At 37.2% G+C, this 15127-nt stretch overlaps 1 protein-coding gene across 9 annotated transcripts in view; it reads right to left on the bottom strand.

The window, feature by feature from the left end:
- Positions 1-11225, bottom strand: part of bcas3 (BCAS3 microtubule associated cell migration factor) — a 409318-nt gene extending 398093 nt beyond the window's left edge. For 8 of the 9 annotated variants that reach the window (XM_063016958.1, XM_063016965.1, XM_063016960.1 and 5 more), the window contains exons 1-5: positions 11177-11225; positions 9285-9373; positions 8347-8401; positions 7018-7093; positions 4818-4924 (exon numbers count right to left, since the gene is read on the bottom strand). In XM_063016958.1, coding sequence (XP_062873028.1) covers positions 4818-4924; positions 7018-7093; positions 8347-8401; positions 9285-9355 — 309 coding nt within the window. In that variant the 5' untranslated portion in view covers positions 9356-9373; positions 11177-11225. Of the gene's footprint in view, positions 1-4817; positions 4925-7017; positions 7094-8346; positions 8402-9284; positions 9374-10900; positions 10927-11176 lie in introns of those variants that run through there. The other variant, XM_063016959.1, reaches the window with a different exon arrangement.
- Positions 11226-15127: the final 3902 nt, after the last annotated feature.

Below are 15127 nucleotides of genomic sequence, written 5' to 3'. Positions count from 1 at the left end.
ACTGAGGACTTTTATCCACCCACACTTAGAGCGCAATGACAAGTGCACTTCCCATCGGCTAGTCTGTTCGTCCACCTCTGACCTGCCGATAGCACCGCTGAGATTCAATCCCGGTATCTCCCTGTGCCAGCTTTTTTTGCAACCCAATGTACTTGGCTATAAAACATTAACAGACAATGCACTGGTTCAAGAAGACTACATCATTTGTTTGTAGTGGTGAGGAAGTGCTTCGTCACTCTATAATAAGCATCCAACCATTAGTCATCTTCCAACTAACCAAAACCTGCAACAAATGTGTGGTATGTAATGGAAATCAGAGCTGGACCGAGATCAACTGGGAGCTAAAATGAGAGGATTTTAAAAATTCCTGAAAATAGGTGTGTGCGCGTGTGTTTTAAGCAGACAATCCCAGAAGCGGATAATCTCTCTTTTGCACAATTAGTAGCTTTTGTATAAAGAAGGATCAGTCATGTTTTAATAAAAAAACTGAAAGCCTGACTGCCAAGCAGCAGGTTACCACGACATCTAAAACACGTCAGACAGAGAAAAGAGCGCAAAATGTACAATATCACAGATTATCACAGATTAAGACCACCAACGAAATCCCCCATTAGCAAACGGGGCTGAAAAATAATGGAATTTAGCAGATTGCACAGTTTGCATTAATGCAAGTGTCATTTTGCATTACACGTTGTCCACGTGTCAACCATCTCCACTCCTCTACAATTACATTAGGTTTTACGACAGCAATATGCAAAGTGACTTTATGTTGTATACCGTCACACTTTCATTCAAATGAACAAAGATTGATGGAATCTACAAATCAATCAGAAGAACACAGCTGGAGTTAATGGCAGATAAAGTATACGACTGCAGACGATGCGCATGGCGCTAATAATATTAAACTAAAGAGGTTGGCCAATAGCTGACAGGCCTGTGTCCTTGGCTGTTAAGGTCTATAATACACATAAATCTGATTAGGAGAAAATTGCATTTTAGAATAAATGAACTTAATACAGCTGTAATCAAGACCATGTAAAGACAAATTCAATAAAGGCTTTGGGAATGTGATGTCATGCCTTGACTAAATCCCCAGCATCAGTATCCAAGATAAATACCTACCCAATAGTTACATTTGTCTCAAAAGCCATGTTTCAAATTTGTACAGAACCTGCGATATAAACTCATGTATGCATTAAGTAGGAGGTCCAAACATCCTCTTTTTTGGGCCTAAAGAATGCATCTGGATGGCTTTTGTAGTCCGTGTGTGCCATTCTTTGTGTTTTCGTACTAATTTCATCTTTCTCCTCAGGCCCCGCCTTCTCGCACTTCTCTTCTCTAATGCCCAAACATTAATGAAAATCACAGACGAATTACAGAAAAAAAATTCTGTGTTTTCGTCTGGCACGGGATCCAAAACAAAAAACTGCAGCTAAAGAAGACAGAGCTCGTCAGGTTAATTAACTATTTTGTTATGAAGCATCACAACGGCTTCAGATCAACTGACTGCACGTCTGCCTTGTTAAAAAGTATTTTCCTGATTCTGAAACAGCATACCAAGATAAAGGTTATTGTTAAGCCGTACCATGGCTGATCTTGTGCTCTTACCCAGGCTTCAAAACAAGCTTCCAAACAAGCTGGGATATGCAGAAAAGGAATTTCATTATACTATACAAGCATATATGTATATATGCCTAATAAAGGCATTTCATCTGTCCAATATTATTATTTTCTGATCATCATGACTGGTTATAAAAGAAGCATTTACAAGTCTAGAAAGTCTAGCGTGGTTGCAAGAAATGGAATGATTCAACAATCTAGTCCATGACATTATTAAAAGGTTGAAAAATCAAATCTTGAGACCACCAAGACTAGACTTCAGACTGTTGAGCAGCTAAAGTGTTATGTTACATTAACCAATAAAAGGAGAAAAACACCCACATTCAAAACACATTTGCGGTCATCAGTTCCCAAGTAATAAAAAAAAAAAACAGTGTTAAAAGTGAAGGTAATGTAAGAGTGACATCTAACCCTGTCCTTGTTTTTAAGGTGTTTCAGCTATCAAATTTAGAATGAGCATATACATTTAAAAAAAAAACGGAAGCAGGGGCTTGAGGTAACAAATGAAGCTACTGTGATTCTTGTTGGCTTGTTGGGTGTGACAAGAAATTAGCTTATTAGTGAGACAGCGCAGGTAGGATGCTATGGAGACAAAGTTGGGAAGGCCAGATTGAGATGGCAGAAGACAGAAGAGATATAAGAGTTCTATTAAGAAAAGGGTGCAAAGGATGGAGCCACCAGGCAGGAGAAGGAAAGAAAGGCCAAAAAAGAGGTTTCTAGATGGGATGAGAAAGGGTGTTCAGAACAGGGCAGGATGGAGACCAATGATTCGCTGTGGCGACTCCTAACGGGAATTACTGAAGCATTGAATCAACAACAAATAATTGTCTGTTTTTATTGAGAATTTTCTCCGACCTCCCAACCCATTTTTTTATAATAATAGTAATCGTTTCTAAAAGAAGAAGAAAGATAAAAACAAACAAAAAACTATTCTGAGTCTAAGGCTGCTGGATGGCAAAAAGCACTAAACTGTTTAAATCAGAGCATTACTAACACCTTTCTCTCATGTCATTCCACCAGACACCTCTTCATCCCAACACCATTGAATGCACTCATTGTAATCTGCTCTTTATCTCCCACCAGCATGCAACACCTCTGTAGTCAAAGAGCTCTCCCTCTCTAAGGAGATATTAATGCACACACACTCGATTCAGACCCGAACTCACGCTACGGCGGATCTGCTAACCCCATTTCTCCTCCTCCGTTCAACGCCATTACAGAGGGTGTCGGCTTAGCAACTGTCAAAAACACTTCACGGTCACTCATAGATTGAAACTGCAGTTTTCACCACTTAACCCAGCCGGGTGAAAAACACACCATTAAGATCCAAAAAACTGAAGTAAAAGGCAGGGTGGAACAAAGAAAAGACAAACATGAAAACCAAGGTTTTAATCTAGAGGGACACACAACACCGGGTAAAGAAAAAAGGTTGATATTAGGGCTCATTTAAGCACAGATTGCACTCATTCATTACCAGCCTTATTTATTTAATCGATTCAGCCATCTGATAATAATCACTATAACCTGATCAGTCTGGAGTCTGACCGGAAACACCCTGGACAGAGCACCAATACAATCGTAAATCATGCACTCACCCATTTACTCACACCTGAGAACATTGCACAAATGTTTAAATATTATAGTCATTAAATCCATTTTATTTCAATTCCCATTTTTTTATCACCAACTTTTCCGAAATCAGTGATCAATGCAGAAACACGCCCGGACAGGATGTAAGTCCATCGCAAGGCCTCAGCCACCCACCCAGACTTAAAGACATGGCCAATCATAATTGTAGGTAGATGCCCAAGCGGCCGATAGCATCACCAAGGATTTGAATCTTGGATGTCAGTGGTAGGTGGTAACTAATTTAGAACTGCACCTAAGCACCTCAAGTTTGTATATAAATTACTGAAACAATACTCCTATCAGTCAGATCAGATTAGCTATCATATACATTACATTTACATTTTTGGCATTTAGCAGACGCCTTTATCCAAAGTGACTAACATTACAGGTACAGTATACAGTCTGAGCAATTGAGGGTTAAGGGCCTTGCTTAAGGGCCTAACAGCAGCAACCTGGCAGTGGTGTGGCTTGAACCAGCAACCTTCTGATTACTAGCCCAGTATCTTAACCACCAAGCTATAGCTTGCCTATCAGATACTATAGAAGTGTCATCAAATGCTACGTTGCTTCTACAAGTGAAATATAACTGTTTAATTTTCAACACCTTTCTAAACCTTTCTGTTTTTTCTTATACAACAAGTTAACTCATAAAAGAATCTTCTTTAGGACAGTTCCTCCCAAATGTGGTAGTTCAGTACCCCCGTTCTGTCTTTAAGCCCACGTACATGTATTATTAGCACAGGGGACATGAAAGATGCAACACATGGAGGGCTTAAAACCAGGGTTGGGAACCGCTTGAGTTGGAAAGAGGTTGTCTTTGCAAACACTGACATCTAGAGGCTATAAAGAGAATTGCACATTTACCAACAAGAACGGTTTACACCTAAAAAATGTCTTGTTATATGTGCTCGTATGCCACTTTGTATCTTTACCATTATTTATTTATTTATTTATTAGGAATTCAACATGTTTTATACACTTTGGTTACATTCATTACAGAACAAGTTATTACTGGTTACACAAGATTCATCAGTTCAAGTTTTTAATGTCAAACACAGTCATGGACAATCTCCAGTTAACCTGTCTGCATGTCTTTAGACTGTGGGCGGAAACCGGAGCTCCCGGAGGCAATCCCTGCAGACACGGGGAGAACATGCAAACTCCACACAGAATATCTGTACCATCACTGACATTATGCCATAAGTGCATGCAGTATTGGCAAATAACACCAAACTTGCATGTGAAAACAGAATGTTAATCGTTTTAAAGTTTGCGAGCATAATGTCAGTAACGTTTTCTCTTTTCATATCATGAAATGTTTGCAAAAGCAGGTTACAGTGAGGTTACAGTGAGCTTTTTGAAATGGTATCCGGCATCAGTGAGTAGTCAGGGCATCAGGTGTGTTTGTAATGATCATGAAAGAGAAAATAAGGCTGCTTTCCTCATTCACATACAGACAAAACAGCACACTAACAGAAATGTATAAAACATATATGTAAGGAACAAAACATGATGGGATGTTTTATGTTAACTGTTTGTTCTTGAAAAGTAAAGTGTAAACAACTTACAGATACGCTCCAGATCTGCACTCCATCCGAGTAGCCAATCATCAGACACAACGGTGGGTCAACACCACTGCCGTGCATCTCCAGGAACTCTGGTGAGCGGGCCACATCTGTACATACAAACAGCAACAACTTAGCAAAAATATATGGAAAGTGTCAAATATATGCTTGGTGAAATAAACTGCCATAAATTGCTATCCATCAACCTGAATTCATCTTTTTTTAGAATTCTTTTATTACAATTTAGTTGTATTTTATTCTGTATTAAAAAAAAAATTTAATGCATATTTTCTCCCAATCTAGATGTATCCAGTTGTATCTCAATCATATTTGAGGAGGTGCCCGGCCAGCCAAAAGCTCATCACCTCAGAACTGGTGGGCTAGCTTGTTTTACCACTGTGCCACCCGAGCAACCCTTATTTAGCATTCTTTACCCAGGACTACGTAATGTACAAACCAATCATTTATAATTGGTACAGTGCAATAAAGAATCTCAGAATTTGCACAACGCTAGCCCTGACAAAGGAGAAGCGCACAGATTATCATGTGCCCCGTTCAGCCCCTGCTTTTCCCACAGACAGCCATGTCTATCCCACATGCAAACACCTCAACCAGCTAGTATAGGCAACATTTGCAACAGCATTGAGGAACCATTTTAATCTCCCTCCCTCAGACACAGCCATGTATGCCAGTTGGATGCACAGCCAGGTTGATAGATCAGTTGAGATTCTTAAGAAACTCGAACGTATGAACGTTTAACTTATGGTGCCCAGCTGCATCCAATATCTAAATATTAAGATGAAAATATCTCAAACTTGTAAGCTGGTTAAAAGCAGTTTACTAATAAGTGGCAAAGGTTATTAGTACAAAGTTACACAGAATTGAGAGCAGAGCTTCAGATCTCTACATGAGACAGACAGCTCAGATGGCTGATTTGTATGCGACAGTTTACTTTATTTAAAGAAAGATTGATAAAGTTTAAATCTATGCAGACACAATGCATTTATATAATTTAAATCTCAAACAAAATATCTATTGCATTTTAAAATCACAATGATGTGGATGTTTTGCAGCATGTCGCAGTATAAAGGTAGAACCTTAGCTTATCATCTTGTAATAATTACACTAATGATGTCAGAAAGATTTTCAGGATTTTAGTTTGCCCTCGTCCCTACCAGCTTGGTTTTGAATCTACATTCCATATAAGGCGCAGAGAATCTCAAAACAAAATCTGATGAGATGTGCGCTACTGCATTTTTGGCTGGCATTTTGGAAAGAAAAGAACGAAAGCCTGACTTATCTTTGAAAGCCGAACTTGCCGAACGTCAGAAAGCACGCATACAAGCGGCCACATTTTAAACAGTCCTCCCGTATACATGGTTTTTCTGTCTTGTTGATTTATTTAGGTACACTGGTGGATTGGAAGCTTGCATGAAGACAAATGAGCCATGTGCTTAACACGATCATGTTAATCAGGTTCTAAAGGGGCTACTGTATATACCGCTGAAATCAAACGAGACATTTTATAAACACAGTGCTGTTCCAGGGCTGCTGTCAAGTTTCACCAGCGCTGGCACACTTACGCAAATGTCAGCAAGAAAACACAGAGCTGTCACTCATCTTACATAAAGGGAACTGAACCATCAAAAAGCGGCCAGCGTGCTTAATGTTAAATAATCCTGCCAAGCCTAAACATTGTACTAATATAATCAGAGCCTGAGGGGATTTAGTGCTGCTACGACCAAAGACTGCGAATGAAAGAGTTCTAGCGGTGAATCAAAATCACAGTGCGACTGCTGCCACAAGACACAAGTCTAATTTCCACCAACAGAAGAACAGTACATAATGCAATAAACATTTTGCTACCAAATAGAATTTAGTTTGTGAATACTTGATTGCTCATGTCAGTTTAAATCAATATACACGCATGGCAGAGTGATCTAGCAAGTGTTCGAACTCGCACCAAGCAAGGTCCGTATAGACATGGTCTGGTGTGGAAGACCTCCAGTGGCCTGTACAGAGCCCTGACCTCAACCCCACTAGACACCTTTGTAATGAATTAGAACATGACCTTGCAAAAGTTTTGTTGACTGAATTTTGACTTAAATTCCAACAGAAACACTCCAAAAACATTTGGTCATAAACTCACAAAACTGTGGCCTCGTAGTGTGCATTCTGTAAAAGAAGCGAACTGAAAACGTACCATTAATGTCAGCTTTTTCAAACAGGACCCAGCTGATCTTTTCTTTTTCATCTGTTGGAGGAGTCCCAGGGTATGCCTTTAAAAAAGTAAAAGATGTAAAAACATTTTTAAGCAGAGGTGTATTACCTAACTGAACATTTTGTTTTCTTTACTTATGGTTAACCAACAAACTAACTGGATACTAATTTAGAGTGCATGTTATAATCTACTCTACAATTACCCAATCTAACATTGAAAAACATCATGTTTTACACACTTTGGTTACATTCATGACAATACAGGTAGTTACTCGTTACACAAGATTCATCAGTTCAAGTTATTTCAAACAGTCATGGACAGCTTCGTATCTCCAGTTTACCTCCCTTGCATGACTGTGGGAGGAAACCCGGAGCTCCCGGAGGAAACCCACGCAGACACAGGAAAAACATGCAAACTCCACACAGAAAGAACCCGGACCGCTTAACCTGCGGTAAAAACACACGCTGCAACCAGAGCTGGGATCTCGAATACATCGTATCGAAGCCAGCTGAGGCAGACATGAACGACGGCCACATGAACAACGATTGGCCTGTTTTTTTAGATGGGCGGGACTAAGCCAGATATGGGTCTCTCTCTGTCAGACTGGTGCGATTACGACTAGAGGCTGATTAGAGGCGCCTACACGGACATGAGGAAAGAGTAGGGATGTAACGATGCACCGGAAGACAGTTAAAAATCGGTGCGCGTGTGCCACGATTTGAATCGGTTATTAATTTAACATTAATCGATATTCACTTTAAACAGCAGAGGGCGCTGGCACTATATTTTTTTTACACAAAAAGAGAAATGTGCAGCATTATTATGCATAGTTTGTACCTACCTCGGAAATAAAATGACATCATTATGTAGATAAATTAAATATAAGCACAAATCCAGTATTTTATTTTAAATAGAAGTAATAAAAGGAAACTTTGTCATAACTTGTCTTCAATTTAATTTTGTTTAAAAAAATCTGAAAAAATCGTATCGTGAACCCAGTATCGTGAATCGTATCGTGGGTAGAGTGTATCGTTACATCCCTAGGAAAGAGTGCTCTTAGGGTGTGTCTCTCCGTACACAACACTAGGTGGCACAACACTCGTCAATGTGTGGGTGATAAGATGCATACGGCTTGCTGCCCACGTGTCGGAGGGGGCACGGGTTAGCTTCAATCTCCTTGGTCAGAGCAGGGATCGGCATAGGCGGAGAGGAAGCATGATGCAATTGGGCAATTGGACGTGCTAAAGGGGGAGAAAAAAGGGGAAAACATCTTAGCAAAAAGTCTTAGCTCAGTAGGAGCCAGATACTAACCTGAGGAACTACATCTTGCAAAAAAGTCACTACACTTTCCATATAGGACTGCTCCCTGGAAAACAGTAAAACAACATATAGGTAACATTACAAAACCCACATGAATTAAGTAAAGGTATATTTAATACTATTGTATGTAATACTGCATATCATTTTAGTTACAGTCAAATAATCAATCACCAACATAACAGCTGCACTTACTTTTCCCATATTAGTACAATTTCCTAACAAACTACATTAAATATATTTACAAACAGCAACATTTAGACTCTCTAGATTGTGAAAACAATATCACACATTTATCAGTGGTGATCTAAGGGTAAGAAAAACAAAGCTAATAATGAAGAAACTGTTATAAACACAAAGAGAGTAATAAAGCATCATAGAGAGCGAACACAGTAGAGCTAAGAGTGAGGGCTGCTGGGTCATGTCACTATTTAAATTATATTTGCTAATGGTATCAAGCTCTGAAAGCATAACATGTCAAACTGTAATTCTATCCAAATGTATCTGAAATGTTGACATTACAGCTGCAGATTTTCAACTGTTAAAATAAAGGTGCAGAAGTCACTCATGATAAGATATGTTAACATATATGGATTTTTTAGATACTGATTCATAATAGGGCTGCACAACAGAGCAAAACAACAATAGTACAGCACTACGTTATTAAATTAACCATAAAGATTTAATTTGGAACTTTTTAGATTGGTCAGTGCATGTTGCAGGATTCTACAAGATCAGTACTGCAAAGTCCAATGTATTTCACACTGGTCAGCACTAATTTCTAACAGAACTGAAACCTACCTACTGATATAGTTCTTATAAAAGTTAAAATAGGAGAGCAAAAAGGAGAAATATACATTAGGAGTGTTGTGGTGAAAAAGGAGGCTTTTTAAATGTAAGGGTTTTGTTCTAGTGTTTTGCTTTGTTCTTACGTCGCAGCCTGGGCTCGAACCACAACCCCTCCAGCACAGCGACTTGGTCTGCGTGGGGAGTCGGACGCCATAGTCAAGCAAAACAAATCCTAAAAAGAAACAAGACAGTGTATTAGATGCAATTACAGTAAATGCAGGTAGTGGTAGATTAATTGTTAAGGTATTGGACTGCTGATTGGAAGTGCTTCACATAGACAGAATAGCAGCATTGAATATACAGTCAAGCTGAAAAGTCTGCTTTTCAAAAAGATGTATTTTGTTTTCACTGCTACAATTTAATTGGCATCCACCTGTGGTAAATTCAATTGATTGGACATGACTGGGGATTGCCAACACCTGCCTACATAAGGTCCCACAGTTGACAGTGCATATCAGAGCAAACTCCAAGCCATGGGGTCAAAGGAATTATCTGCAGACCTCAGAGACAAAACTGTGTCAGGGCATAGATCTTTCCCACTATCGCCAGTATTAAAATGACTTCAAATTTAAGCATAGTAGCCCATTTGTTGACCTTTGGCATTAATAATTCTTTGCCACTCCAAACCTTGACAGTGTTTTGAGGCTTGTCTCTCCCTGGACTACTATTTCTATATACTTACCACGAATGCCCATCCGTGAGAACTCAAATGCCTGGCCATAACAATTTCATTCTTAAATATTTAATATGTATCTAGTATGTACATAACATGCACAACTGTTGCAAAAAAGCTTTTTTTGTGGCATTTTTGGAGGTGGTCATTATATTTGGGCTCATCAGTGTGGACATGGTTCCAAAAGCCTTTACCCTACTGCTCACAAATAAAAACACGAGACTACAATGCTAAATGCCTTGCATTTTATGAGACTAACATCATGGAAGAAAGCAGAAGTTAGGAATTCTGATAGGTGGCTGATGAACAGAAGATCTGGATCTGCTATCTTGGAGTAACTTAAGGTCGAGTATATAAGTATAAAACTACACCAATCAGGCATAACATTATGACCACCTTTGATTACTAGTCCAGTGACTTAATCGCTAGGCTACAACTGCCATGCACCTTTAAATGCCTCCAAGTTGCTAACAGAGACAGGGGTTCTAGTTATATTTCAGCCAGTCAGGGTGCATTTCACATCCTCAAACCCTTTAAAGCATGTAGACTACTGTGCCATTTTCAACATTTAGCAGAGGCTTTTATCCAAAGCGACTTACAGTAGTGTGACAGTATATTGTCTAAGCAATTGAGGGTTAAGTGCCTTGCTCAAGGGCCCAACAGTGGCAGTCTGGCAGTGGTGGGGCTTGAACCAGCAACCTTTTTATTACTAGTCCAGTACCTTAACCACTAGGCTTAAAACAAACTGGTCAAAACTGAGCCCATAAGCCAAACGGTTAGAATCCTAGTTCCAGATATTGTTTGGTCATATTAATGTATTAATACAAATAAATAAATAAAACGTGCGGAACACCGATAACAAAAACTGACTGTACGCTACACTTTACTCTGTATTCTGAGTGTTGTTTTTCTGAAGCAAGCTAGAATGTAAACAACAAACAACTGCTGACAAGGGTATAACAATAACTTATCTTGCCATTTTTGTTCTAGCCAGTGGTTACTCTCCCAAAATAAAATGTAAATTACATGAGAAACATTGCGGCCATAACAGTCAGGGTGAAATCTCTCCCTAAAAGCAACACGCCAGAAAGCTGAGGTGATTAAAAGCCAGCTGGCTTCACGCGCACATTTCATCACTGTTTACATAGCAGCTAGGCTAACCTAGCAAGCTAACTCTTTCTGCTATTCATTTCTAACTGCCAACACAGACACATATTAAATAATTTCAGCAGTATATGTGTAGTACCGACTCCGCTACACACAACACAACCGGTACTGAATTATAACCACATTAATACAAACCAAGTCCGCTTTACTGAACTCCGCTAACAGCTTCTTCCCAAACCGCAATGACAACAGTGTAGCAGCGAACACAACAAACACAGCCACCAATCAGGATGTCACATTTATAAACACCAACCAATCACGTCTGCTAGAGGAGGCAGAGCTCTGAGTTTACAGCCAATCAGGGAAGGCAAAACTGTGTCACGTTAGCCAGGCTAATGCAATCAGATAAATAAAAATGCTGTATAGCTTTCTGAGAGTAAACAATTTTGTTAGCAAAACAAACACAATTATGTAATTATTTATGGTTTATATTATAAGTTTATAATTGGTTTTGTAAAAGTACCGGTCAAAGGTTTTAAAACCCTCACATTTGGCCAGTTTTACTGATATTTAAGCAGTTCAAGTCCAGTGAACAACCTGAAACGTTAAGTGGTGCAAAGGTGAAAGTAAAAAAATACATAAAATACATAAATAAATAAAGACCAAAGGTTTATGTTATCAAAAGTTGATAAATAATGGCAATGTACGTAATTCAATCTTACAATAAAAGGTGTTTTTTTAGGAAAGTCAAAACAATTTATTTATTTATTTATTAATTGTTTGTTTGTTTTTTTGATTCCTTAAACCTTTCCTATTTAAAAACAGTGTTGTAGCAGTCTGTGTTACTATACTATCTAGGTTAGTACAATATCACAGTGGAGGATATGAGCATATTGCTATTGTAATGGCAAGAAAAAGACACTTGACAGAGATCATTTAAAGGTCCATGGGGGGTAATTTTTGGCTTTTGTGGTTAGTTACAAGGTAAATGACAGCAGCATGGCTCGGTGGGTTGCACTGTCGCCTCACAGCAAGAAGGTCCTGGTTTTCTTCCAGGAGCTCCGGTTTCCTACCACAGTCCAAAAACATGCAGTCAGGTTAATTGGAGACACTGAATTGCCCTATAGGTGAATGTGTGTATGTGTGTGTGTGTCTGCCCTGCGATGGACTGGCGCCCTGTCCAGGGTGTTACTGTGTGCCTTGCGCCCATTGAAAAGCTGGGATAGGCTCCAGCACCAGCAACCTCCCGGTTCCCTGATTGGATAAGTGGTTAAGAAAGCAGACATCCCAAGTCTCCCGGAAGTTCCGGGAGTCTCCCGCATATACACAGCGGCTCCCTGATGCCCGTAAGTCAGATAGAATCTCACGGAATCTAGAACGAGCGGCCAAGAGCGCACACACACACACGCAGGCGACACACACCGGGTTGAGGTCCAGGGGTACCTCCCTGAAATGAGTTTTTGCAACTTGGGATGTCTGAGAAAGTGAGTGAGTGAGTGAGTGAATGAGTGAATTTGTAAGAAAGTAAATAAAAGTCAGCTTTTAATAAATTTATGTCAAACCATTTTTATACAAACTTATCAATGTTTCTCACCTACTACAAAGCATTTTTTATATTAATTTTAATTAAAGATCAATAAATTTGATCATTTTATATTGGAGATGAATTAATTTATGCAGGTCTCGTAATTTTATTTATTAGTACAAACAATGTTTCCCATTTACTACAAACTTTTTTAGTTACATTTTTAGTTGTATTTTATTTACATTTATAGTTAAGATAAAAAAAATGTATGATCATTGTACTGCACATCTGTATATGTATGTATGACAAATAACGGATATATTACCTATTTTCATACAGGATTATTGTAAATTATAGAATTATTTAATATGATTAGATTTATTAATGTTAACTATTTTATATTTACACATACAGTACATATCCCTCACCTACAAACTTCTTTACATTATTAAATAATTTATTTTAATTTCTAGTTAAGATCAATAATTGTATAGTAATTATATTTTACAATTATGTGTCCATTTATGTGTCTATATAAAATGGCTTGACATTAATCTAATCAAATAATACAAGACTTAGATGTATTTATTTATTTGCACAATAAAATTATTATAAAAGAAATACAAATTTTGTATTGTTTTGTACAAGGTCTGTAGGTGAGAGACATTGATGTGTGTATATAAAAATTAGTTTGACATTAATACATCAAATTATATGACACTTTAATGGATTCCTTTTTCTGAAAAAAAATGCACAAAATGTTATGAACACTTCTCAGTTTTTCCATTAGTTTTTTTTTTTTAATAAATAGACGTAATCTTAAAATTAAAATGAAATTGCTTTTTAATTATGTTGCCTATTTTCATAAGAATTCATGTAAGAATTCATGAAATAAGTCTTAGGTGTTTTTTCAAGCACTTATTTAAACCAGAATGCCGAATGTCAAAAGAATGTTGAATATTAAACTAATGGGCATGAATATGTACGCTTAAAATGGTTAATGATTACATTGTAAATATACTGTTAAATGGTTAATGATTACTAACTAATACATTGTAAATATACTGTTAAATGGTTAATGATTACTAACTAATACATTGTAAATATACTGTTAAATGGTTAATGATTACTAACTAATACATTGTAAATATACTGTTAAATGGTTTATGACATTAAAACATGTTAAACTGTAAAAGCGTGGCACAATACGACAATAAAGCTCAAGTTGATTTTGCAAATATATTAGAAATTTGGCAAGCTAATAGCTGCCTGATGTTTAAAAAACAAAAAGGCGCTATACAGTCAAACCGCCGACACTAAAAAGCTCAATTTTATTTAGATTTATATCACTGAACGTTAAAGTTAAACTGAAGCCTGATTCTCTGCACTACACTGCTCTGCTCCTTGCTTCTTTTGCTGCAATGTTCATACAGATAAAAAATGATAGAGATGCCCTCTAGTGACCGGGAGCACTTCTGTTGTAGATTTGTATTCGTGTTTCCTTAACTTCGTTGTGTTGTCTCTTAATATATTCGCATTCTCCCTTAATGTTTTTGTGTTGTCCTTATTGTATTCGCATTTTTCCTTAATGTTTTTGTGTTGTCCTTATTGTATTTGCATTTTCCCTTAATGTTGTTGTGTTGTCCTTATTGTATTCGCGTTTTTCCTTAATGTTTTTGTGTTGTCCTTATTGTATTCGCATTTTTCCTTAATGTTTTTGTGTTGTCCTTATTTTATACGCGATTTTCCTTAATGTTTTTGTGTTGTCCTTATTGTATTCATGTTTTTCCTTAATGTTTTTGTGTTGTCCTTATTTTATACGCGATTTTCCTTAATGTTTTTGTGTTGTCCTTATTGTATTCATGTTTTTCCTTAATGTTTTTGTGTTGTCCTTATTGTATTCATGTTTTTCCTTAATGTTTTTGTGTTGTCCTTATTGTATTCATGTTTTTCCTTAATGTTTTTGTGTTGTCCTTATTGTATTCATGTTTTTCCTTAATGTTTTTGTGTTGTCCTTATTGTATTCATGTTTTTCCTTAATGTTTTTGTGTTGTCCTTATTGTATTTGCATTTTCCCTTTATGTTGTTGTGTTGTCCTTATTGTATTTGCATTTTTCCTTAATGTTTTTGTGTTGTCCTTATTGTATTCGCATTTTTCCTTAATGTTTTTGTGTTGTCTTTATTTTATACGCGATTTTCCTTAATGTTTTTGTGTTGTCCTTATTGTATTCGCATTTTTCCTTAATGTTTTTGTGTTGTCCTTATTGTATTCATGTTTTTCCTTAATGTTTTTGTGTTGTCCTTATTGTATTTGCATTTTTCCTTAATGTTTTTGTGTTGTCCTTATTTTATACGCGATTTTCCTTAATGTTTTTGTGTTGTCCTTATTGTATTCGCATTTTTCCTTAATGTTTTTGTGTTGTGCTTATTGTATTCATGTTTTTCCTTAATGTTTTTGTGTTGTCCTTATTGTATTCATGTTTTTCCTTAATGTTTTTGTGTTGTCCTTATTGTATTCGCGTTTTTCCTTAATGTTTTTGTGTTGTCCTTATTGTATTCATGTTTTTCCTTAATGTTTTTGTGTTGTCCTTATTGTATTCGCATTTTTCCTTAATGTTTTT

Source organism: Trichomycterus rosablanca, chromosome 20 (genome assembly GCF_030014385.1).
Source record: "Trichomycterus rosablanca isolate fTriRos1 chromosome 20, fTriRos1.hap1, whole genome shotgun sequence".
Taxonomy (NCBI): Eukaryota; Metazoa; Chordata; class Actinopteri; order Siluriformes; family Trichomycteridae; genus Trichomycterus; species Trichomycterus rosablanca.
This window is presented reverse-complemented; position numbering and strand designations above follow the sequence as displayed.